The sequence below is a fragment of the Tripterygium wilfordii genome, chromosome 7 (genome assembly GCF_013401445.1).
Source record: "Tripterygium wilfordii isolate XIE 37 chromosome 7, ASM1340144v1, whole genome shotgun sequence".
Lineage (NCBI taxonomy): Eukaryota > Viridiplantae > Streptophyta > Magnoliopsida > Celastrales > Celastraceae > Tripterygium > Tripterygium wilfordii.
This window is the reverse complement of record NC_052238.1, coordinates 8,047,832-8,074,356: the sequence shown is the minus strand read 5'-3', so window position 1 is coordinate 8,074,356 and position 26,525 is coordinate 8,047,832. Positions and strand designations below refer to the sequence as shown.

The 26,525-nt window shown below is 37.9% G+C and overlaps 1 protein-coding gene and 1 pseudogene across 1 annotated transcript; one reads left to right on the top strand and one right to left on the bottom strand.

Moving 5' to 3' along the window:
- The first annotated feature begins 8,890 nt into the window (after positions 1–8,890).
- LOC120001245 (dirigent protein 23-like) lies at positions 8,891–9,794 on the top strand. Its single transcript, XM_038849466.1, has 2 exons — positions 8,891–9,446; positions 9,601–9,794. Exon 1 carries the CDS (start codon positions 8,891–8,893, stop codon positions 9,443–9,445), a length of 555 nt encoding a protein of 184 aa, XP_038705394.1. The 3' UTR covers position 9,446; positions 9,601–9,794.
- Positions 9,795–10,436: 642 nt separating this feature from the next.
- LOC120002575 lies at positions 10,437–25,374 on the bottom strand (annotated as a pseudogene).
- Positions 25,375–26,525: the final 1,151 nt, after the last annotated feature.

Sequence of the window (26,525 nt, the reverse complement as noted above, 5' to 3'; positions counted from 1 at the left end):
AAATGGCGGCCAAAGAGGTTTAACGAGAAGAATGCACCAAAATATCTTCTTAGAATAGCTGAGAGTGAAGCTGTTATAGTGATGAAGAAAATGGGGGAGAATGTCATGTGGCTTTGGAAGAAAGAAGGTAGCGGCTTTAAAGATCCAAACAAATTATATGACTTTCACAATGACATTTGACATACTACTCCTAGCTACTTTTCTTTGAAGTACGAAGTTAATGATCTTCTCAAAAAAAAGTCACCTTATAGATTTGTTGTCTGAAAAAGGAATATCCATATGGAACAAAAGGATTGAAGAAGGAGAGGCACCTTCACCTCCTCCAACTAGGACTTTGAATGTGATCTCTAGGGGATTAGAGATAAGTGGAATTTTGCATACAGCAGCTAAGCGCCATGAGAGAGACGAAGCCAACCCAGTACCAAAAACGGCGCAGAAAAGCACTATTGCGACAGATTAGGTCATTATCGTCATGGATGACAAATTGTCAGATCTACTCCACCCATATCATGATGCTCTAGTAATATCTCTCCAAATTTCTTATTACCAAGTTAAATGCATTTTGATTGACAATGGCAGCTCGACGAACGTGATACTTCTTGAGGCTTACAATGGGATGGAAATGAATAAGGCCCATATTTGTGACGCTCGACTATAGTAGTTGGTTTTAACGGGTGAAGTTAGTAATACCGATGGGGAGGTGATTCCCCAGTTTATCTTGAAGGAGTCAATTTGCATACTAAGTTCCTTATACTTGATTCCCCTTGCCCATACAGCGGTTAAGTTAGTAATACCATTGGTGATCAAGCAATCCAATAAATTATACACTATAAATATAGAAATTAAAGACAAGAATTATTAAACCAAAAATCATGCACTGATTAAATTGAAATACTAGTAATACTCATGCTAAGCTAAATCAAGCCCTAGCAATAGAGTTTAGTTACAAACCATCATCTATGAAAAAAAATCAAAAATAAGAATACGTAGAAGAGAGATGAAGAAAACCCCTTGAGATTGATGGAATTGTAGTTGAGAAGTAAGCCTTAGTTTCTTGAATCCTTACAAAAGCTCGGAGAAAAAGAAGTTTGCTGCCCAAAAAACCCAAAAAATAATGTGTTTTCCTAATTGTGTGGCCCCTTATTTATAATTTAGGGTTAGTGACCGACACCAAAGTGTGTGTGTGTACTTACCCCAAGTGTAGGGTATCGTCAAGTAATAAACCGGTGAGTCCGGTATCGATCCACGAGGAAGCAATGCAAATTTGAAGTGAATGATATGCAAATGACTAGCTAACACTAATAAACACAATGAATATCAAATAAAAGCAAGTAAAAGAAATGGGCCGAATGACTCAGTAGCATAAGCGATTTTGTAATCAAAGTGAGCACAAAGTGGATTTAAAACAATTAATTAAAAAAACCTAGTCTCTAGTTCGTCCCGGTGGCTACTCGGTTCTCATACTCAAGGTATCATTGCAAACACACACAACCATACACAATGCATTGTGTGATACTATCAATCATGCATATGCAAAGAGAATTGGGATATAAGACTTCAATTCATGCATGTAGGCCATCGGGTCTCTTAATCTACGATGAACGCAAAGGGATAAGCACCTAATATTATGGATTAATGTTCCCCCTTGGGGCTCGGCTTGGCTAACACCCTAGTTTCACACTCAAAGATCAATTAACCATAACTCTCCCATGCACATTCCTAAATTAACCCAAAACCCCATCATCAATACACATAATTAATAGCTATGCAATGAAAAACTCAATTAATTAAGGAAATCATGCAATGGGTTTAACAATTCTCAATCGAACACATTAGATGCAATCCCTAGACTATACAATCCAAGAATACAATCAAATATGTCATTCCCATAGATCCAATCACACAACTATCACGAAATTAAAAGAGAGAAATCGAAGCTACGATTCTTTGAGCATACCTTGAGTAATCGAAACCTTGCACCCACTGTTCGGGACTAGAAACTAGAAAGAGAACTTAGCCACTCATTATAATGAGAATAAACATCAATTTTATAGATGAAAACCAATGTTTACAAACAAGATCACAAGAACTAAGTAAAATCCTAGAGAGAGAAAGAGAGAGAAAAACAATGGAGGCAAGAAGTTGGAGGAGATGAATTGTGTGAAGGAAGACCCAATCTTAGGGTTTTCTCCTCTTTTTACAATAGAAATTACCTATCTACCCTTATAAAGTCGTTCCCCATTGGTTACAAGCATAAGTTACCCCAAATACCCTTAAAATTGTAGTGCAGAAAAATTACAGTTCCGCGGCAGGTGTCCGGACACTTCATGCATCCATCAACTTTGAAGCCTCTGCCTCAATTTGTGAAGAAAGCGTCCGGACGGCACTTGAGGTGTCCGGACAGGTGTCCGGACGGGTGTCCGGACACTTTCTGAATCTCAGCTTCTTCTTTCAGCTCCAAAGGTGATCAATTCAGTCATTTACGCCCGATTTCCTACAAAACCAACGGGAAACATGTATAAGAGTAAAATTACTTTATTTTAACACAAATGCATTACTATAAGCACTAGGACCTCCTAATTAGATGATATTAGGACCTCAAACTAGAGGTCCGATCAGTTAGAAATCCTAAAAAATCAAAATTCTACAGTTGTCAACGTTAGGGTCTGCTCAGCGGTCTGGCTACTCGTGCGGCCAAAAATCTTCATTCTGTTTCTACAAGCCAGTTTTGGCTCGCTCAAGCGCTGATGAGCACTCCAGCAGCAAGAAATTATCTTCATGTTATAATGGATCCTCTCTTGCGTACTATTGCGGTCATGAGGGCTCAAGTACCAGCCTTCTGCTTCTGAATTTGGAGCTTGGCGCATTCGAGTGCCTACGGGCGCTGGAGCGGTCATTTAGGGTATGTTTGCATCTAATTTGGCTATTTCGTTGCCTCTTCAATCCATATCTTCATGCAAATACTCCTACAATAAAAACACAAGGAATTTAAATAGCATCAAATCAATTCTATCAAAATTTATTGAGAATATGATAGAAACACAAGGAATTTAGAAGAACATCAAAAGCCGCCAAAAATCTCATTGAATCTTACGAAACTCACTCTTAGAAGACACGTAGTAGGCATTTAATGAAAAATACCTTGCAAAGTCTTGATTGTCCATCAGTGTCCATCAATACAATATCATGTTCCCCCCAACTGACGTAAACCGTCAAACCACAACGAATCAAAATTTTGGTACGTCGATTCGACCAGAGTCACCAAAATTCCAAGAAAATCTCGACAAATTAGCAAAACAATGCCATAACTCCCTCCATGGTCGATCGGTCAAAAGAAATTACGACACATCTTAGCACGATTATCGAGTAGCGATATGCCACAATAATTAATTAAGCTTTAAATGCCAATTAATTAAGCTTTAAGCTTGAAATGCCAATGATCACAAACTACGTGGTATTATCCGACATTAGACCATGAAAGTCTAAATTGAAGCCCAAGAGGCCATGGCCCAATGTCTAACTGACTTTAGACCCATTAGAGTCTATATCGAACCCTAAGAGGCCACGACCCAATGTTCGACCGACCTTAGACCCGCGAGTATCTAAATCAAAACCCAAGAGGCCACGGTCCATTAGCCGACCGACTTTAGACTAGAGACAATCTAACGTGAATACACAGGCCACAACCCAATATATGATAAACGCGAAATAACACTTTGGCAAGATCCTTTTTCTCAAAGGACTTAGGCCTAACGTCCGCTAAAGGTTAGGCCCGTAAGAGGCCAAGTCGAGCCCAAACGGTAGGAAAACCTAAGATAAGATCAATACAGGCAGTATATATGGGCTCAATCAAAGCCCAAGGCCCATCCGTATGGTCGACATGTACTAATTACGTGATCAATAGCACTATAAATAGAGGATGACCTCTCCTCATTTACTCTCTTAACTCATCGGTACATATATCTCTCTCTAAAAGCCTTTCACTTCTTTCACTAAACATTTCCCCTATCGTTGACTTGACCGTTGGAGCTTCCCCGGTCAGAACCACACTGGTGCCCTAGCTTCACGATCGATGCTGTGTGATCTTGCAGGATTTTCATAGGCCTCGATCGACCAAATAAATTGATTACAAATTTTTGGATTTACACTGTGTAGTTGTCCCTCCTATGAAAAGAGTGAAAAAGCTTAAAATATGAGTGGGGATGAAAAAGTATAATGAAAATGATTATTTTTATTATTTTTTAATTCCTTATTGTGGATCCAAAAAATCAAACGACCCATATGTCAGTTGCTGGCACGGCTGATTAAGCGGTAAGCCTCCAAGAAATCTTGTAGGAACAAGGGAGAAGGAAGCCCTTCATAGCCCGGGGACACCCCGACGGTCAAGTCGATATTCTTCAGAGAATAAAAGTGGAAGTGAAAGTGAGTTTTAGAGTTGTGTAGCGTACCTTAGCATATCCCTAGCCTCCTTTATATAGGAGTTGACAGTATGTTTCGATAAAAGTATTTGAAATTGAGTATCATGGTAGGTAGGATCAAATCTCTCTTGATCCCTTATCCTGATCTTCTTTGCATTTGAACGTTTGTTAACTAGAGGATCAGTCTCCTCTTCCCAATGTCTCAGTTTGAGGATAAGTCTCATCTTTCAAACGTTTTAGGCTACCCTGTCCTCTTTCCAACATCTTAGGCTGACCTGGCATAATCCCACCTGCCATGCTAACTTGGCTTTGAGATTTTTTATTTATCCACAAATGCCCCAAGCCTTTACTCTGTCTTTTCCTCTCCTAGAAAATGAGAGATGGAGGCTTAGTTTGTTGCTTCTAAGGTTATTCCTATGTGTGTAAAGTAGGTTGTCTTTTCCTAGTCGGACTAGGAGATTATCTTCTTTCGTTCCTTGTCTAGCCTTTCCTTGCCTACAAGGGTTGGTACTCTATTTTTCATGACCCTAATGTTGGATATGACATCAACCTTGAAATTCCTTATTCGGTATCATGGCAGACAAAGTACGCACCGTGGCGAGGTCCCATGGTGGGGATAATCTTGTCCGACCAACGGTCGAAGTGTCTAACTTAGCTTAGTTGGACTATTTGCATGGTAGGACAACACATGCCCGACCAAGCCATTGGCTTTGTTGGACATGTGATTTTTTAAATATATATTTAGGTATATAAATATATATGTGTATATACACAAATATATCAATTCAATTTCTTTAGTATACCTTCCTCGATAAGGCATTTCTAGGTGTACTTTCTCATACGAGGTAAATCCTTGGCTTGACGCATGCGAGGTTAGACCTCTGCTTCTCCGATTCTTCTTCGGCAATCCAATGCAAGGTAAGACCTCGTCTTGTGATATAAGGATCGTGCCTGATCTTGACGTTGAGGTCATTAAGATTAATCCCTGAATTCACTTTTCAGGGTTCACTTAAGGGGATTTGTGAAGTCTTTCCTTATTCGATTGAGTCTGTCTAAGTACCTGGTTCCTCAAGTCATGCATCCCGCATGGAGCGGGTATAGTCGACGTCATGGAACGGGTTGGTCAGATGCATAGAGCAGGCATGATCAAACATATGGAACAAGAATGTCGGACTAATAAAACTGGTCCTACTATGAAGAAGGGTCGAACTTGCTGCGGGTGACCCACCATGGAGTAGGGCCGACCTTAGAGTGGGTGGCCGACCTTGCAGCGGGGCCGACCTTGTGGAGCAAGATGACCATGTAGTCAGCGTGGTAATCAGCGGGGAGGTGTCATGGTCAGCCACATGTGCTGGCATGGTCATCCGCAGAGAGCGAGCATGGTCAAGGGAACGGACGTGGTCATACTCATAAAATGGATGTAGTCATCCTCACGAAGTGAGGTAATTTCTTCACCTTGGAGCTGGAGCTGTCGGTTTTCTCACCTTGGACTAGAGAGTGATTCCTTGGAGCATGGCGCCTTGGCTTTTCTATTTTTCTAACCTCTTTAAATTCCTTCAGTTAGTGTGACAAATACCTTTCAGACTATGTTTCAGTGGGTGAGTATGCGAGGTTAGTCCTTAGCTTTAAATGACTGCTCTTTGGCATATATGTGCGAGGTGAGTCCCCACCACAACTTGGGATGATGCCTCTTCGACAAATCCGTGCGAGGTTTAGACCTAATCCTTTCATGGTATTTATTTTGTAAATCTATGCGAGATTGGACCTTGTCTTGGGATAATGCCTCATTGGCAATTTGGTGCAAGGTAAGACCTTGTCTTGGGGTGATGCCTTATTGGCAATCTTGTGCGAGGTAAGACCTCATCTTTGGTTTATGCCTCTTTGGTAGTCTCATACCAGGTAAGACCTCATCTTAGGGTGATGTCTCTTTGGCAATTTCATGGCAGGTTAGACCTCGGCTTGTCTTGTTAACTAGTAAGGCTGCCTCCTTGGCATTTTCATGTGTGCTAGGCTTCCTTAGTTCACCATTTATGATTCAATAATTCAGTCAAACAAATCTTTTATTAAAAATTGATAAAACGTTGAGCCACTATTTGGCAAACATACTAGAATCAAAATAACGAGCTGGAATCAAAATGCAACAGGAATTAGATAATTAAAGGATTAGAAATCAACTTTTTAACCGATCAAGCTAAATGGAGATTCATCTTTCTCTAGAGTCCTATCTTGCTCCTTCTCTCTCCTATTGATAAATTCTTTCAGATGTCCTTGCTCAACCAAATGCTCTAAATGTCACTTAAGACTCTGCATTCTTCTGTATGATGTCATTTGTCATTGTGGTAGGCATAAAAGCTAGTTTGGTCTCTTTTGGCTGGATCTCCCATCATTCTCATGGGTCTCCTAATGTAGTGCTCACCCTTAATCTATCAAAAGATATCAATGATCGACTTGTTGAAGGACGTATGAATAGCTTTATGAATGGACTCCAATCCCATGGGCAACTCTTTGTCACCGTTTGACTCATCAGTTGTTTTGTTGTCCTCTTTCCACCTTGATATGCTTATTGATCCTTTCCTAGAGTTCATTCATCCTCCTTGGTGGCTGGAAGGTTAGGATTTCCCTCAGCTTATTTTCTTTTGGGAGCACTAGGTGAAAAGTCACAACTGTTGTCTTCTTGTTGCATTCTTCTATATTTGCATAAATATTCAACTAACGAAATGTATAAAGTCTTTTAGGGACTCACCTTCCCTTTGTCAAGTGGAGAACAGCATATCGACAGTGGTTGCTTCTCTAGTGTTGGATATAAATATGGAAACAAAACGATTAGCAAGTTGATTCTAGGATGATACTGAGTTCTCTGAAAATTGGTGGAACCACTTGACAGTAGTGCGTCCTAGGCTTGCAGGGACCATCTTGCACATTAGCGCAACACGATCTACCCACAATGTCATCTTATGAATATAGGCAGCAATATATATAGGCAACCGGATCTGATATATCATTATAGACTTCAAAGGTAGAAGGTGAGAACTTGGAGGGAGGACACTCCACTGTGCATCACTGGTCTTCCTGGAACTCCACCCCCTCTCAACACTTCGAGACCTGCATCGCAGTGAAGTCCCAGCATATCGAGGTCTTTCCTGACTAGGAGATGTGGACCGATGTCGTGTCCTCCTAGGTTTGGGGGAACGTCCTCGCCTCCTTCTTGAGGTGAGGGTCCTCTTCTGACGATGAGATCTGCCCATGCTGTCAGTATCCCAGGACTACTCTGAACCCTGTTCCTCTTCTCTCCAGTCCTTGATCACTGGTTTTGATGACACTAGCAAGTCACTTACCGTTCTGCTTGATGGAGTCGAGCTTGTCAATCATAGCCCTGAGTTCTTCCTGTCCCAGCTAGAGTTCTTCCTGCTTCCTACTACTTGCCCCCTCGATTTCCTCCACTAGGGAACGATCATTCTTTCCTTTCTGAACCTGACTCCCTTCCTCTTCCCTGGCTTTAGGAGGGGGCACATTCTTCAGTTTTGAGCTTCTCTCTGGTGTTCCTGGCATGATGTGTGAGACTCATCGATAAACGATCCCATATATGACGCCAATTATGGATGCAAAAAAATCAGACAATCCACACGTCAGCTATTGGCACGGTTGACTGAGCGGCAAGCCTCCAAGAAATCCTACAAGAACAAGGGAGAAGGTTGCCCTTCGTGGCCCGAGGACACTCCGACGCTCAAGTCAGTATTCTTTGGAGAAGCAAAGTGGAAGTGAAAGTGAGTTTTAGAGTTGTGTAACGTATCTTGGCATATCCCTAGCCTCCTTTATATAGGAGTTGACAGGATGATCCGATAAAAGTATTTGAAATTGAGTATCATGATCGGTAGGATCAGATCGCCCTTGATCCCTGATCCTGATCTCCTTTGCATTTGAACGTTTGTTAACTTGAGGATAAGTCTCCTCTTCCCAACATCTCAGCTTGAGGATAAGTCTCCTCTTTCCAACATCTTAGGCTGACCTGTCCTCTTTTCAACGTCTTAGGCTAACCTGGCATGACCCCACCTACCATGCTGACTTGGCTTTGAGCTATTTTATTTATTCACACTTATAGATACTATTTTATTCTTATTATTTAATTTGAACAATATATGAGATCCATAATAGGTGACCATAGTAAAATACAAGGAAACTTTTCAAATTTAGTTGATCAGATCCTACGTTAATTTCAATGGCTTTTTGATTGATATTATAGATATTTTTGATTATGGAAAATCATTAATTCTTTATTGATACGATGTTAATTAATTTTCTCTAAATAGACATAAATACAAAAGAATCGCCATTGATAAAGTTTACTCTTCTATAAAAAGAACGAAAGACTCTCTGGTGCCATGCAACCCGCTATTCTTTCGCCTCCTAGCTACCCATAAATAAGAGCATCCCACAAGTCTCTTTGAGCGATCAATCTCCTTTCGTCGCAAGAGATGGCAAAACTGCATAAGTTTCTGGTTCTTATAATTGTCCTCGTATCGATCACAAAATGCGCCCAAGCTACCGGGAAAAAATGGGCCAAGAAAGTTGGGGGAGAGAAGGAGAAAATGATCAATCTCCAATTCTACTTTCATGACACACTCAGCGGCAAGAACCCAAGTGCCATAATGGTTGCTCAAGCCAATACCACAAAACAATCCCCAACACAATTTGGGACTGTCATGATGGCGGATGATCCGCTTACCGTGACGCCCGACCCGAATTCGAAGCTCGTGGGGAGGGCCCAGGGGTTGTATGGATCAGCAGGGCAGACTGATTTGGCTCTTATCATGGCTTTAAGTTTTAGCTTCACGGATGGGGCGTACAATGGTAGCACAATCAGCATATTTGGGAAGAACCCGGCTTTGAACCCAGTCCGAGAGTTGCCAGTCGTGGGCGGAACCGGAGTTTTCAGGATGGCGCGTGGATATGCTACTGTGAAAACACACTCTTTAGATCCAAAAACTGGTGATGCTATTGTGGGGTACAATATTACTGTTGTTCAATAAGGTATTTCGATCAATTTGGCTGACTGATTTCCTGCAACAATTCTCTTCTATTCATTATTTGCATTAAATGCTGAATTTTTCCTGCTAAAATTTATGTTCAATATTCAGCTAGAGTCCATAATGATTAACGTACGTTCTCATTTGTGTTTTTGCAGGATGCTATCTTTGCCCTTTATTTAGGATTTTGTCTGGTTGTTCTGAAGTGCTTTTAGGGTACAGGCTTTGAGGCCACATGGTCATAATTGAGACCTTATTCAATAATGGGTGTCTTTGGGTATTAGTTTCATTAACTATTGAATCTTAGCCCATTGGGCTTTTTCTTTGTAACTCTTTTTATATTCGGCTTGGTTTGACAAATAATATGGAAAATAATATATATACTGGTTTTAAAATGCTGTACTAAATGTTAGCATATATAACATGCTGTAATTCTTTGGTTCAATTTTTCTGGATAGCACTTATACTATACAAGGGTATTATTGCTTTGTATTCATGGTAGTATTCAAGTACAATATTAGTTTTATATGTAAATTCCAAATAAAATAATGCAATAATACTTTGACATGTTATAATAGTCATCCATCTGTTCTAAATATATAATTAATTATTTAGGTCGACATTTGCATGCTTGTTATGTATATTAATCACACATTAAGAATTTTATTTTTTTTAAACGGGGGAGGGGGATTCGAACCCTAGTCACCAAGGTAGTACACACTAATCTTATCACTCCAACTAGTGTATATTATTATTCAATAATAACTTAGACTTCCTATTATATTTAAAGAGAATACCGCGATCTAAATATTTAAGAGATTTATGCAGAATTAATTATTTTTTAAAATAATTTAATAAAAAGAATGTGAATAGGAGGGTGTTCTAGGCATTTGAAAAAAATGGTAGAGTATTTCCAGGTAAAAAATTCAGCATGTTACTGAAATGATGCTTTGTTAAATAATTTCAAAATGTTGATAAAAATGGTATTGAAATACTATTGTGGAATAAGAATCTCACCTTCTTGATCCTTAACGCAATATGGGGACCCTAAACTCCAACCCTTTAATAGAATATAAAAACTTCACTTCAATTCTTGATCACCGTAACAAGAAATTTAGTAAGTCTGACGGTCATGGTGGTGATTGAGGATGCTTCAATGCTCAAGTTAGAATCTCGTAACAAGTGTGAGTATGTTTGTAAATGGAGAAAGAATCTCACACCTTGAGTTTTCTTCTACTATTTCTTGAGTTTTCTTCTACAATTTATAGTATGTCTATTCTCCTTAAATCAAGGGATTTATTATTCCCTTAATAACTAATTGCAAGATCTTCTCCATGATATCAGAGTTTAGATTGGACCGTCCAATCCCTTGTTTCGGCCGACCCCTTGCCTTGGTCATGAGGTCTAGCCCAATCCCCTAACTTGGACGTAAGATCCAGACCGATCCCCTAGCTTGGAAGTGGGATCATGTAATTGATACCTTGTTTTACTCTTTGTTTGCATGATACATGTCATCATCCCATTGGTTCCTTAGGTTGACTTTTTGACTTGAATTTTTTGCTCTTTTACAACTATAATATATTCTTTTTTAAATGTGCATTTGATTTCAAAGTAGCACATATGCAACTTGAAATTGCTTATCAAACCAATGTTTTGAATATATTTTTTCATGATTTTAGTTATCATGATGTCAATATTACGAAAATATGTATCGTATTTTTTTAAGAATAATTATCCTTTTGAAGATTTTCACAAAGTATATGTTATAAAACTAACTAATTTTTCCTCCCAAACAAACTCAAGCTTGTCAAAAAAATCTCCAAGCCAATGACCATAAAAGAATAGAAGAAAAACCAAATCCACCAGAAGCTATAAAAATAGTTGACTTTAATTTTTAGTAAGTTTTGTTGCTTCGCGACCTTCACGTGTCGTACAAAATATGCGGATCAATGAAACTGTACCAACTAAAACTGTTGACGCTTCTCCAAAAAAAACACTGTTGACTTTAATTAGTTTATAACTTGCATATATATATTTGAACACTAACATCAGGGCCGTCTCTAACATTTTATAGTCACTAGACAAGTTAAGAAAATGGGGCACTCATCCCTCAAAATAAATTTTTTTTTATAAATCTGAAATCCAACATATCTAATAAATCCAAAATACAATATAATTAGTTCTTGAATACACATAAATTATCACCAATATCCAATAAATTAAACAACTCAAACTTATAAATTTATTACATCAAATGAAACCAAATAACGCTAAACTAAATCTAAGAAGAACGGATTAATACTCTTCTAACCTTTTGGTGTGCAAAATTGTCAATTAAATCGTTGTGATCAAGTTTAGCTGCCATTTTTTTCTCAATAGACATGTCGCAACCAGGGTCGCGACGCGGACCGGCGTGGGAGGATGAAAAATGTTTAGAGTCGCCACCAATTGATTTAAGGTGCAATTGGACACCGAAAAGACCTGCGAACCAGAGAAAAGGGTACGGGGATCGATTGAGTGTGGGGAAGGTGTTAGGCACCCCACAACTCCCGTTTGAAAACGGTTACCCGGATTAATCTAATGGCTATCTTATGAAAACTTGCTCTTTGCAAGGTGTAATTGTTAAAGTTTGAATTATTACTTTCAACACACTTATCAACTTATGATAGTGTTTGAAAAAGAAAGCTTGGAATATTACTATCAATTTATGATAGTTTTTATTTGAAAATAGGTTTAAAATAACACTATCCACTTATGATAGGTTTGGGAAAATATTTGTAAGAATACTATCAACTTATGATAGCATTAAAAAAAATTGTAATATTACTATCAACTTATGATAGTTTTTTTATTTGGAGACACACTACCAACTTTTGATAGATTTAATTTTAAAACACCAACTTATGGTGTTAACGATAAAATGTCCTACCAACTTTTGGTAGGTTTAATTTTGAACACCAACTTATGGTGTTAATGATAAAATGTACTACCAACTTTTGGTAGGTTTAATTTTGAACACCAACTTATGGTGTTAATGATAAAATGTCCTACCAACTTTTGGTAGGTTTAATTTTAGATACCAACTTATGGTTTATTTAATAAAATGCCCTACCAACTTTTAGTAGGTTTAATTTTAAATACCAACTTATGGCATAAATGATAAAATGACCTACCAACTTTTGGTAGGTTTAATTTTAAATACCAACTTATGGCATAAATGATAAAATGACATACCAACTTTTGGTAGGTTTAATTTTAAATACCAACTTATGGTATAAATGATTATTTGGAAAAGTGTCATCTATCAATTTAACCTATTATTGCCAACTTATGGCAAATTCATAAATGAAATCAAATAAGGTTCATAATTCAAATAAAGGAAATCAACTTATGATTTCTTTAATTGAAATGACCTATATTCAATTTTAAGCCTATATATTCATAATCCACACTTGTACAAATAATCCAAATAATAAATGTCGAAATTATACAAATCGACATGAATAAGATAAATTACACAATATGGGGGGCCAAATATACACAAATTGTAATAAACCAAACAAAATCTTGAAATTGCTCAAGCCTCCATCAACTCGTCCAAATAATATCCAAGCCCGAGCCTCGTCCAACAAAACAAACATAAAGAGAGGGAAAAATAGAATACTCAAATGTAAATCAAGATTTAAATCGAATCAAGACCACATTATGAGATTCACACGTATCCAAACCAAGAAAATCAAATCCAAATATGGTCTCTCCCGCTTTTTCCAACAAGAAATAGAAGAAAAAAAATGCAAAGAGAAAGGGCTCAACATATTAGTATCGAAAACACTCCCAAACATCATATATGTCCAAGGTGAATGCAAGAAACACCATGTCTATTCTTAGTCAACATCCGAGGATGCTAAAAATGAATCAAACATTGAAATCAAGTGTAAATAGAGCAATACTTGAGTGAAAGATATGAGGGGTATGAAGCTTCTACCAAAAAATCCAAAGAATCGGTTTTCCCCTTCTCTCCTTCTCTCCTTCTCTTCTTCTCTTCTTCCTCTCCCCTCTCTTCCTCTCTTCCTCTCTTCTTTTTTTGTTTTTCTTCACCAAAAGCCAAAGCCTCTCCTTTTTTTCTTCCTCTCTCTCACGCCTCCTCTCTTCCTCTTTTTTTTTTGTTTTGTTTCCTCTCTCTCCCCCAAACCAAAGTCTCTTCTCCCCTCTTCTTATTCTTTTTCTTTCTCTTTTCCTTCCCCTTTTCACTTCCCTTTTTTTCTACCCTACTTTCGGCCACTTTATCTTTTCCTTCTTTTTTTTCACTTCCTTTTTTTTTACCCTACTTTCGGCCACTTTATCTTTTCCTTCTTTTTTCACTTCCTTTTTTTTTTACCCTACTTTCGGCCACTTTATCTTTTCCTTCTTTTTTATATTTTTTTTATATTTTTTTTATATTTTTTATATGATATATATATATTTTTAATATATTTGTTTTTATTATTATTATTTTTGTATTTTGTATTTTTTTGGCCGGACGAAAACCGGGTACTACAGCTGCCCCCCTTTGTATGTCTTTTATGAAATAAAAGGCAAACAAAGGCGTAGTCAACCGCGTTTCGTACGGGCCTGAAATGCGCAGGATCATTGTGGCCATTCCCGGCTTGGCCAAAAAGTTTGTGCAAGAAAATAAAGGGGCACGGGATCACAAGGCCATTCCCGGCTTGGCCAATGTTGGTGCAAGAAAATAAGGGGCACGGGATCACAAGGCCATTCCCGGCTTGGCCAATGTTCGTGCAAGAAAATAAAGGGGCACGGGATCACTGTGGCCATTCCCGGCTTGGCCAATGTTCGTGCAAGAAAATAAAGGGCACGGGATCACAAGGCCATTCCCGGCATGGCCAACTGTTTGTGCAGAAAAATAAAGGGGCACGGGATCACAAGGCCATTCCCGGCTTGGCCAACTGTTTGTACAAGAAAATAAAGGGGCACGGGATCACAAGGCCATTCCCGGCTTGGCCAACTGTTTGTGCAAGAAAATAAAGGGCACGGGATCACAAGGCCATTCCCGGCTTGGCCAACTGTTTGTGCAAGAAAATAAAGGGGCACGGGATCACAAGGCCATTCCCGGCTTGGCCAACTGTTTGTGCAAGAAAATAAAGGGCACGGGATCACATGGCCATTCCCGGCTTGGCCAACTGTTTGTGCAAGAAAATAAAGGGGCACGAGATCACAAGGCCATTCCCGGCTTGGCCAACTGTTTGTGCAAGAAAATAAAGGGCACGGGATCACAAGGCCATTCCCGGCTTGGCCAACTGTTTTTTTTAATCTTTGATTTTTTTATTTTTTTTTGGTGAAAAGGTGCTCCGGATCACTGTAGCCATTCCCGGCTTGGCTGAAAATTTTTAATTTTTGATTTTTTTTTTATTATTGTGAAAAAGGTGCTCGGGATCATTGTAGCCATTCCCGGCTTGGCTGAAAATTTTTTATTTATGCAGTGATGATGCATGCACTGACCTATTTTGCTCAATTATGAATGTCTCATGAATGAATGGATGCATGTTTTCTCATGGTTTTGCCATCCTCCAACAAGCGCACAATTACGAATTGCTAAACCAAATTTGTTTCTCTGTCAGGGTTGACTTTCTGACTCACTGAGCTTTCAATGTATCTTCTCTAATCTGATTAGTGAAGGCCTTTTTCCGTTCTGGACCCCAGCTCTTGAGTTATCTCTTTTCCTTTTCCAATGTGCATTCCCATAATCAATTCATTTTCCCTGAAATTTGCATGTTCGTACGCATCTGAATTCAAAGCTACACATTTATCAGAATTTCCTTATTCAAATCTTTTTTTTTTTTTTTTTTTTTTTTTTGCACGGCTTAGGAATGTGAGCTTCTCTTTCCTGCTAACACCTGCTTCAGCTTCAGGCTTTTCACTCAGATCCTTTCCAGCTTAGGATGCCAAAATCCATCAACTTCCTATCAAAAGTATTGTCCTGATGCACTCATTATATTTCCTGTCAAAACTTTGTCAGTGATAAATTCAAAAGTACAGCCATGCTTGTCAATTATTGAAAGCAAATGATAATAATTTTTTTTTGGAGTATGAAATGAGAATTGAATTGGGATGTGGGAAAGGAGACAACAAGCAACAAAATTGAAGAAATGAATTTCCTCACAATTTGATTTTTGGAGTATCAAATGAGATTTGAATTGGGATATGTAAAAGGAGACTACAAGCAACAAAATTGAAGAAATGAATTTCCTCACAATTTTTATTGAAAAGGATGGGTGGTAATAAAATATTTTAGAATGAAATATGTACAAGAAAGTAGAGAAATCAAAGGCAGAAAGGACAAACCGAGCTTCTTCAAGATGAAATATGTGATAATTCAAAGATTGTACCAAAATTGCCCCAATTTTGGTGTGCACCCAATTAACAATAATCAAATCTGCTTGTATAAGGCTATCTCTGAACCTTCCATTTCTGCCAACAAACTTCTTCTTCTATGTAACAGACTAACACCTTAGCAAGGTAAAATATCTGATGGTATCAAAAGCACCCCAAAATCTGCCCCAGTTTTGGGTACATATCCAATTAACTGATCTCCAACCCTTCAATTACGAAATTAATTTTGCACTCCCACCTATGTCAATGTGAGACAAGTTAACAGCCAACTCAGGCACCACTCATCAATTCAACAAACTCGTAATCCAACCATCCTTCTTCAAACAATCTGAAATTTGAACTTGCAGCCCAAATTGAAACGCCTGTGAGGTTTTTTTCACTTTAGCAGATTTTTTTTTTTGCCCCTATTTTTGCCTAGAGCGCCCTTGCGGGTTTTCACTCTAACGGGTTTTTTTTTTTCTTCCTACCAATAAAACTTAACAACTTCCTTGAAATTGTCCCGAATGTGCATTTTGAGGGGTTCAACTTCAACTAGTGTCTTCTCAACCTTTTGAACAAACTTTTCCAAGTTAATCATGTGATCTTCATCCTCACTTGGCTTGGCAATTATGTTATCCCCATGCACTTCAATCTCTTTATGCATCATATCATGAAACAGAATGACCTTGGTTTGCTGATAAGTATCTCCCGCATTTTTAGACCAAATGGCATGACTTCATAGCAAAAGGTACCACATAAAGTAATGACAGTAATTTCCTCTTTATCTTCTAGAGCCATCGTGATCTGATTACAATCATCCTTTTTCAGTACCGGTGCAATATTTCTATATCATTCGGGGTATTTTACTACAGCAAGACATCCGACATCAAATTGCTTCTTTATTTCATCTCTAATCTTCCAAGTTTGCACCAATTCAAATTTCCAACCCCAAATTAACAACCTCATCCATTTAAATTATCTTTTCTTTTTGATTAAACTTGTTTCAACATTTCTGACTATATCTCAGATTCATCCTCAATGTTCAAGTCAAACTCGAAATTGTTAATGGGTGCCCCAAAATCTGGTTCATTCAGTTCATCTTTCCATTATCATCAATTTCAATCCTGTCAAAATGGAATTTGCAAGATTTGGAATTTGCAAGTGATGGACAAATAAAGGCAAATAAATGTGGGATGATGAATGTAACAAAGGCATCAAAAACACGGGAATTGGGCAAATAAATGTGGGAATGATGAGTGTAACAGAGCATCAAAAACATGAGAACTGGAAGCATTGAACATGCAAAAGCTGTACTAGAGAAATTTATCAAAGTAAAGTAAAGACATGCTCATTATTAAAACCCAATCAATGGCCGTGAACCGGACCACAGATGGTAGTGCAGATAGATTTTACTCTTGAAGGCTGCTGACAGAATCTAGCAATTCCAAATTGGTCCAGTTACTGAGTTTAAAACATAACTCCCCAAAATTTCTAGTGTTTGGACTTCCGTACCATATCCATGACTGCGGCCAACATGTGCTCCAGCCTTTGCTGTCCCTCTTCTAGTGTTTGTAGCCCCATCTCTAGTCGGGCTATCCCTGCATGCATGCGATCTGATTGTGGAGATGCTGCAATTGCTGATGAGGAATCACCAGGTGGTGATGCTGAGTGACCTTCTTAGGTCTGCTTCTTTCCAGCAGAAGTTGTTTTCAAATGACTGATGCTCTGACGCCATGTCCTTTCCATCATGGTGACCTGATATCCCAAAGATGCTTGAGGCCGAGGAGGTCGAATGCTTTTGAACAAAAGCAACCTTGTGATAAGCCGTGGGAAAAATAACTTCCCCGCCTTTGTTGGCTTCTTCTCGACAAAATCCTTGGCTTTGAAGATCGTGGCCAGATAGATCTTCCCAATATCAAACCACTGCCCTTTATACATAGTAATAATCATACTGTTGGACAGGAATTTTATTCTAGGGTATAAAGAACATTGTCTATTCCATCTGCAACAGATCCAAGTTGTACTGTGATCTCAGTGATTGCTTCGTGCAATTTATCTGGGTCATGAGTACTTGCTTGTCTGCCCCATGACATATATCGAACACCTTGTATGGCATGCTTTGAAACCATAAGTTGCCTTTTGTAGTCTTGAACTTTGTCGGTTGCTTTTTTAAGTCTCATTTTGGTTTCCCTCAAAGCTTCTTGTAGAGATTCGATGGTTTTCTGGGGATTGTCCTCGTATACGTCTTCCCTTATAGGGGAGAGGTTGAATCTGGGATCATTTTCACCTTCCTCTTCTTTAGAAGTAGAACCTTCATCAGTTCTAGACCTTTTTGCAAGTGGAGAGTTAGGAGTATCCATCCTTGAAGATTTCTTGAGGAAGATGAACAAAGTGTTGGACCAAGACTTAGCGTCTAGGTCAACATTGTGTTTTTGATGATTGTGTATGATTGTGAAGATGGAGACGGAGATGAAGATGGCTCAGAGAGAAAACACGCTTTTGCCAGAAATGATTGAGATGGAGATGAAGACGAAGATGGCTCTGCATATGCGAAGACATTCGCAGTGCCTGTCACATCAGTATTTACTTTACTGTCACCTTCCACTGTTATTTTCCCGCTTGAGGACGAATTTTTTTTCTTCCTGCTTCTCTTTTCAACCAGATAATAATAAAAAACAAAACTGTCACACTCAACTGTTCATTTCCCCGCTTGAGGACGACTCTTTTCTCTTTTTTTTTCCTTTTTTTTTCAACTAGATAAAAATAAAATAGAATAATAATAAAAAAAAACTTTCACACTCCCCGAGAAATTATGAATATTTGCACAGTGAGGCAGGGTGCATAACAGACGATCAGGATTTAATCCAAGCAGGACCTTTTACGCTGTCTGATAAGAGATTCCAACGGTGGTGGAGAACATGGCTCTGATGGTGATGGTGGTAATAAACATAGATCACAAGTCTTCGGAAGCTTTCTCTTGTTGTTGATGCATCTCTCTTGGTTTCCGTCTCTGGTCATGTAACCTTTCAAGCGCTTCACATCGAACAACTTCACTGACTTTACAATAAATCCTCTACTCCTTCTTCCAAGCATCTGTCGATTCGAGTCACTACGTTCTCAGATGACCTGATTTCCACCGGAATCTCTCTCAAGGCAGACAATTCCTTGATTTTCTTTAGCAACTCATCTCCTGTCATTCCAGGCATACAGTAATTGGTGATAATTAGATCCACTTTCAAACTATCAAACCCAACAGGACAATTATTCTCCTCGTCTAATCCCAGAAACTGAAGTATTCTTATTCCACTGTCCACTGCAGTTACTTTACAGGAAGTAATCTTGAGCAACCTTTCAATGACTGGTCTATTAACAAGGTTGTCATCGACAGCCAAAACGTAAACCTCCTCAGAATCAGACATAAAATGATCCATTCCCACTTGATCAACAAGAAAATTAAGAGTCAATTTCCTCACAAACTGCCCCATTATATTTTTTTTGTTGTTCATTTTCATTGTTTTAGCAATTCACAACTGTAATCTTATACTATAAGGATGGCAAAGACATGAGTGAATTGGTGTTTTTTTTTTGTTTTTTTTTTCATGCATGACTATGAACTTATTTAGTTTGACAAAATGCAATGACTGTGCCTACGTGAATGCGTGAGAGAAGAAACCAATAATGGAAATTACAATTAAAAATGTGTAAGACAAAACATCGACCACAAATGAGTAAATCACACAAAAATAGAATATGCCATTACACTGGGTAACCTAAATTTCTGGAGGTTTTGGGCATGGATCTAGGGCTTTATAAAGTGCTTGGGTAAGTTTATCTAACTATTCTGCGAGGTCCCAGATCATGTTGCTTTTAAAATCCCAACTATTGGGACAAAAGCTCCTCCCTTAACTTTTAAGAGAAGTCGATCCGGTGAGGATATCTTCCACTACCCATGCGGAGACGGAATCTCACGAGAATAGTGGTCAACCCTCTCTAATACTAAAGGTAGAGCCCAGCTGGTAGGCTACAGTGAGTGTAAGTGTATGAGATGACAAATACTTTACCACAACAAAATAAATCAACATCTCTGACATATAAAGGAAACAAACAATTAATCATACAAGAAGAAGTAATCGTAGCCAATCAATTTAATCATATGGGCTTGACCCTCTTAGGTTTAAAAAACCTGGTGTCCCAAGCAGAGTCGCCAGTTGTCGCAACCGGTGAGGATATCTTCCACTACCCATGCGGAGACGGAATCTCACGAGAGTAGTGGTCAACCCTCTCTAATACTAAAGGTAGAGCCCAGCTGGTAGGCTACAGTGAGTGTAAATGTATGAGATGACAAATACTTTACCACAACAAAATAAATCAACATCTCTGACATATAAAGGAAACAAACAATTAATCATACAAGAAGAAGTAACCGTAGCCAATCAATTTAATCATATGGGCTTGACCCTCTTAGGTTTAAAAAACCTGGTGTCCCAAGCAGAGTCGCCAGTTGTCGCAACCGGGGTCGCGACGCGGACCGGCGTGGGAGGATGAAAAATGTTTAGAGTCGCCACCAATTGATTTAAGGTGCAATTGGACACCGAAACGACCTGCGAACCAGAGAAAAGGGTACGGGGATCGATTGAGTGTGGGGAAGGTGTTAGGCACCCCACAACTCCCGTTTGAAAACGGTTACCCGGATTAATCTAATGGCTATCTTATGAAAACTTGCTCTTTGCAAGGTGTAATTGTTAAAGTTTGAATTATTACTTTCAACACACTTATCAACTTATGATAGTGTTTGAAAAAGAAAGCTTGGAATATTACTATCAATTTATGATAGTTTTTATTTGAAAATAGGTTTAAAATAACACTATCCACTTATGATAGTTTTGGGAAAAGATTTGTAAGAATACTATCAACTTATGATAGCATTAAAAAAAATTGTAATATTACTATCAACTTATGATAGTTTTTTTATTTGGAGACACACTACCAACTTTTGATAGATTTAATTTTAAAACACCAACTTATGGTGTTAACGATAAAATGTCCTACCAACTTTTGGTAGGTTTAATTTTGAACACCAACTTATGGTGTTAATGATAAAATGTACTACCAACTTTTGGTAGGTTTAATTTTGAACACCAACTTATGGTGTTAATGATAAAATGTCCTACCAACTTTTGGTAGGTTTAATTTTAGATACCAACTTATGGTTTATTTAATAAAATGCCCTACCAACTTTTAGTAGGTTTAATTTTAAATACCAACTTATGGCATAAATGATAAAATGACCTACCAACTTTTGGTAGGTTTAATTTTAAATACCAACTTATGGCATAAATGATAAAATGACATACCAACTTTTGGTAGGTTTAATTTTAAATACCAACTTATGGTATAAATGATTATTTGGAAAAGTGTCATCTATCAATTTAACCTATTATTGCCAACTTATGGCAAATTCATAAATGAAATCAAATAAGGTTCATAATTCAAATAAAGGAAATCAACTTATGATTTCTTTAATTGAAATGACCTATATTCAATTTTAAGCCTATATATTCATAATCCACACTTGTACAAATAATCCAAATAATAAATGTCGAAATTATACAAATCGACATGAATAAGATAAATTACACAATATGGGGGGCCAAATATACACAAATTGTAATAAACCAAACAAAATCTTGAAATTGCTCAAGCCTCCATCAACTCGTCCAAATAATATCTAAGCCCGAGCCTCGTCCAACAAAACAAACATAAAGAGAGGGAAAAATAGAATACTCAAATGTAAATCAAGATTTAAATCGAATCAAGACCACATTATGAGATTCACACGTATCCAAACCAAGAAAATCAAATCCAAATATGGTCTCTCCCGCTTTTTCCAACAAGAAATAGAAGAAAAAAAATGCAAAGAGAAAGGGCTCAACATATTAGTATCGAAAACACTCCCAAACATCATATATGTCCAAGGTGAATGCAAGAAACACCATGTCTATTCTTAGTCAACATCCGAGGATGCTAAAAATGAATCAAACATTGAAATCAAGTGTAAATAGAGCAATACTTGAGTGAAAGATATGAGGGGTATGAAGCTTCTACCAAAAAATCCAAAGAATCGGTTTTCCCCTTCTCTCCTTCTCTCCTTCTCTTCTTCTCTTCTTCCTCTCCCCTCTCTTCCTCTCTTCCTCTCTTCTTTTTTTGTTTTTCTTCACCAAAAGCCAAAGCCTCTCCTTTTTTTCTTCCTCTCTCTCACGCCTCCTCTCTTCCTCTTTTTTTTTTGTTTTGTTTCCTCTCTCTCCCCCAAACCAAAGTCTCTTCTCCCCTCTTCTTATTCTTTTTCTTTCTCTTTTCCTTCCCCTTTTCACTTCCCTTTTTTTTTACCCTACTTTCGGCCACTTTATCTTTTCCTTCTTTTTTTTCACTTCCTTTTTTTTTACCCTACTTTCGGCCACTTTATCTTTTCCTTCTTTTTTCACTTCCTTTTTTTTTTACCCTACTTTCGGCCACTTTATCTTTTCCTTCTTTTTTATATTTTTTTATATTTTTTTTATATTTTTTATATGATATATATATATTTTTAATATATTTGTTTTTATTATTATTATTTTTGTATTTTGTTTTTTTTTGGCCGGACGAAAACCGGGTACTACAGCTGCCCCCCTTTGTATGTCTTTTATGAAATAAAAGGCAAACAAAGGCGTAGTCAACCGCGTTTCGTACGGGCCTGAAATGCGCAGGATCATTGTGGCCATTCCCGGCTTGGCCAAAAAGTTTGTGCAAGAAAATAAAGGGGCACGGGATCACAAGGCCATTCCCGGCTTGGCCAATGTTGGTGCAAGAAAATAAGGGGCACGGGATCACAAGGCCATTCCCGGCTTGGCCAATGTTCGTGCAAGAAAATAAAGGGGCACGGGATCACTGTGGCCATTCCCGGCTTGGCCAATGTTCGTGCAAGAAAATAAAGGGCACGGGATCACAAGGCCATTCCCGGCATGGCCAACTGTTTGTGCAGAAAAATAAAGGGGCACGGGATCACAAGGCCATTCCCGGCTTGGCCAAATGTTTGTGCAAGAAAATAAAGGGGCACGGGATCACAAGGCCATTCCCGGCTTGGCCAACTGTTTGTGCAAGAAAATAAAGGGCACGGGATCACAAGGCCATTCCCGGCTTGGCCAACTGTTTGTGCAAGAAAATAAAGGGGCACGGGATCACAAGGCCATTCCCGGCTTGGCCAACTGTTTGTGCAAGAAAATAAAGGGCACGGGATCACATGGCCATTCCCGGCTTGGCCAACTGTTTGTGCAAGAAAATAAAGGGGCACGAGATCACAAGGCCATTCCCGGCTTGGCCAACTGTTTGTGCAAGAAAATAAAGGGCACGGGATCACAAGGCCATTCCCGGCTTGGCCAACTGTTTTTTTTAATCTTTGATTTTTTTATTTTTTTTTGGTGAAAAGGTGCTCCGGATCACTGTAGCCATTCCCGGCTTGGCTGAAAATTTTTAATTTTTGATTTTTTTTTTATTATTGTGAAAAAGGTGCTCGGGATCATTGTAGCCATTCCCGGCTTGGCTGAAAATTTTTTATTTATGCAGTGATGATGCATGCACTGACCTATTTTGCTCAATTATGAATGTCTCATGAATGAATGGATGCATGTTTTCTCATGGTTTTGCCATCCTCCAACAAGCGCACAATTACGAATTGCTAAACCAAATTTGTTTCTCTGTCAGGGTTGACTTTCTGACTCACTGAGCTTTCAATGTATCTTCTCTAATCTGATTAGTGAAGGCCTTTTTCCGTTCTGGACCCCAGCTCTTGAGTTATCTCTTTTCCTTTTCCAATGTGCATTCCCATAATCAATTCATTTTCCCTGAAATTTGCATGTTCGTACGCATCTGAATTCAAAGCTACCCATTTATCAGAATTTCCTTATTCAAATCTTTTTTTTTTTCCCATAATCAATTCATTTCTTCCTCTCTCTCACGCCTCCTCTCTTCCTCTTTTTTTTTTGTTTTGTTTCCTCTCTCTCCCCCAAACCAAAGTCTCTTCTCCCCTCTTCTTATTCTTTTTCTTTCTCTTTTCCTTCCCCTTTTCACTTCCCTTTTTTTTTACCCTACTTTCGGCCACTTTATCTTTTCCTTCTTTTTTTTCACTTCCTTTTTTTTTTACCCTACTTTCGGCCACTTTATCTTTTCCTTCTTTTTTCACTTCCTTTTTTTTTTTACCCTACTTTCGGCCACTTTATCTTTTCCTTCTTTTTTATATTTTTTTTTATATTTTTTTTATATTTTTTATATGATATATATATATTTTTAATATATTTGTTTTTATTATTATTATTTTTGTATTTTGTATTTTTTTGGCCGGACGAAAACCGGGTACTACAAGACAATATGGCCAAACCGTTCAATCTATCTTGTGACATAGTTGATCGGAGATAGTTTTTTATTAACTTCAGCTTGGAGAAACTTCTTTCTGCAGTAGCTACTGTAACTGGTACAGTCAATATTATCCTATAAGCTATCCAAGCATTAGGAAAAGCAAGACGCAAATTTTTGATATACTCCAACACTTCAATTGGTCTTGTTAACCTCTCCGGCAATGATTTTCTCAACAACTGCAATTCTGAAAATAATTCAAGTGCGTCAATATCATAATCATCCCCATGTTTCAAAAAATCTTCAAGTGTAGCACATGAATGCTTCAAACTCTCATCATCTGCAACTTTCAACTTGCTCAAGTTGAATAAAAACCCAAAAATGCCTTCATATTTTTCAAACTGCACAAATCTTGTCTTGAGTGAAGAAAGGGCATTATCAATTATTATTATAAAATAATTAACTCGAAAAGATTCTTCAGCTGCTTGTATTGGTTCATCCCTAGTATTCTCATCAAAATACTTCTTTTTGTGAAGAACACGGGTTTCACGAAAAGTGGGTTCAACCCCCATTTCCAAAGCAATCTTTTCAGCTTCACTCTTTGCAATTTCAAATCCGGTATTCCTGTTCTCTTCCAAAAAAAGAATGAGACCTTGCAAGAGATTTATACAGTCTTCAATATTCATATCTTTTCCTTGGAGAATCTTGCTAACTTTACTCACTTTTTGCAAAATTTCAAACCAAATCACCATGCCAACAAGGAAATCAAAGTTTTGAAGTTCATAATTTGCTAAAGACCCCGCATCACTCGCTGTTGTCCCATCAACACTATGTTTTACTAGATGAAGCAATGCATCTCTTATTTGAGGAGCTTGAAATCTTACTGCCTTTACACTAGCAACACGGCTTTCCCAACGTGTATCCGACCATGACTTTAATGTAAGCCCTTTCCCATTGCGACCCTTCACATAAGATTTGAGGACCTCCCACCGCTTTGTTGAACCAGAGAATAATTTATAAATCCGTTGTATCACTCCAAAAAATGATTTAGCTTGAACAGAACTCATGGCCATATCACAAAGAGCAAGGTTAAGAGAATGACAACCACATGGAGTGTAAAATGCTCTAGGATACTCTTTTATTACCCTACTACTTACACCTTTGTATTGTCCTTTCATGTTAGAACTGTTGGACCAAGACTTAGTGTCTAGTCAACATTGTGTTTTTGATGATTGTGTATGATTGTATACTAAAATGTGTGTGAGCATGCTTGACTTGAACATATCCTAAAATGCTAGAAAACATGCTTAAATGGTTATTTGGTTAATTGTTTAATATCTAAATTGTGCATATACATTTAAATAAAGGCTTATGCATATCTCTATGTGAATTTGATATTTATATATTTTTGAGATAGTGCTGGAAATTAAGTTTTGAAAACAAACATACATGTACTAAGTTAGAACATCAATTTTCCAATTATCATATCTTAACCAACTTAGGTCCAAATGACTTGAAACTTGAACCACATGCACATGAAAGTCTAATATATGTTCTAGGACTATAATCATGAGAAATTAAGTGCATCACATATATATTTGGTCATATGCTTAAATTCCGCCAAAACTAGGTTTTACCTAATTTTGTGCATATGTGTTCTTTGTGAACGTGGTGAACCAAATGAACTCCGATTTAAATGAAATTTCGTTTGCATCTTAATTTCATCACTATGAACATATTTGATTTAGTAAAGTTCAAGAGAAAAGGTCATTTACACTGAGTTTGCAAAATGACTTTGAATTTACACTCAGAATTTATCGGTTTCACTATTAGTGACCTAATTGCTTGGTTGAGTGACCAAACGATTTCCGATTATTATGAAATTTTACATGGACATTCTAATACATATAAAATGATTTATCATGCAGTAATATGAATTTTCTGGGTTGTTTTTCTAATGTAATTAACCTATGCGCTCCATATGAAGCTCTTTGAGCTTACATACAATTGAGGAGTTCTACCTCCTATTTCTTTGTAGGTTAATCATCATGAGGATGTTATATCACTCAGAATTCAGTTTGCTCAAGTGAATTGAAGTCCGGTTTTCAAGTATGAGCTTGGATCTCTAGAAAACCAAGAAAAACCTATGTTCATCAACCTTCCACTAAGGCATTTTGATTGATGATTGGAATTAGCCTTGGGGCTGTATAATATGGATATATTGGTGCTGCCAAATTCAGAGTTTGAAGTCAAGATTGGAGGGACATGTTTGGTCATGTGAAGGATCTCTTATCTTCATCAAACAAGATCTTGCACATGCTTCCTTTAT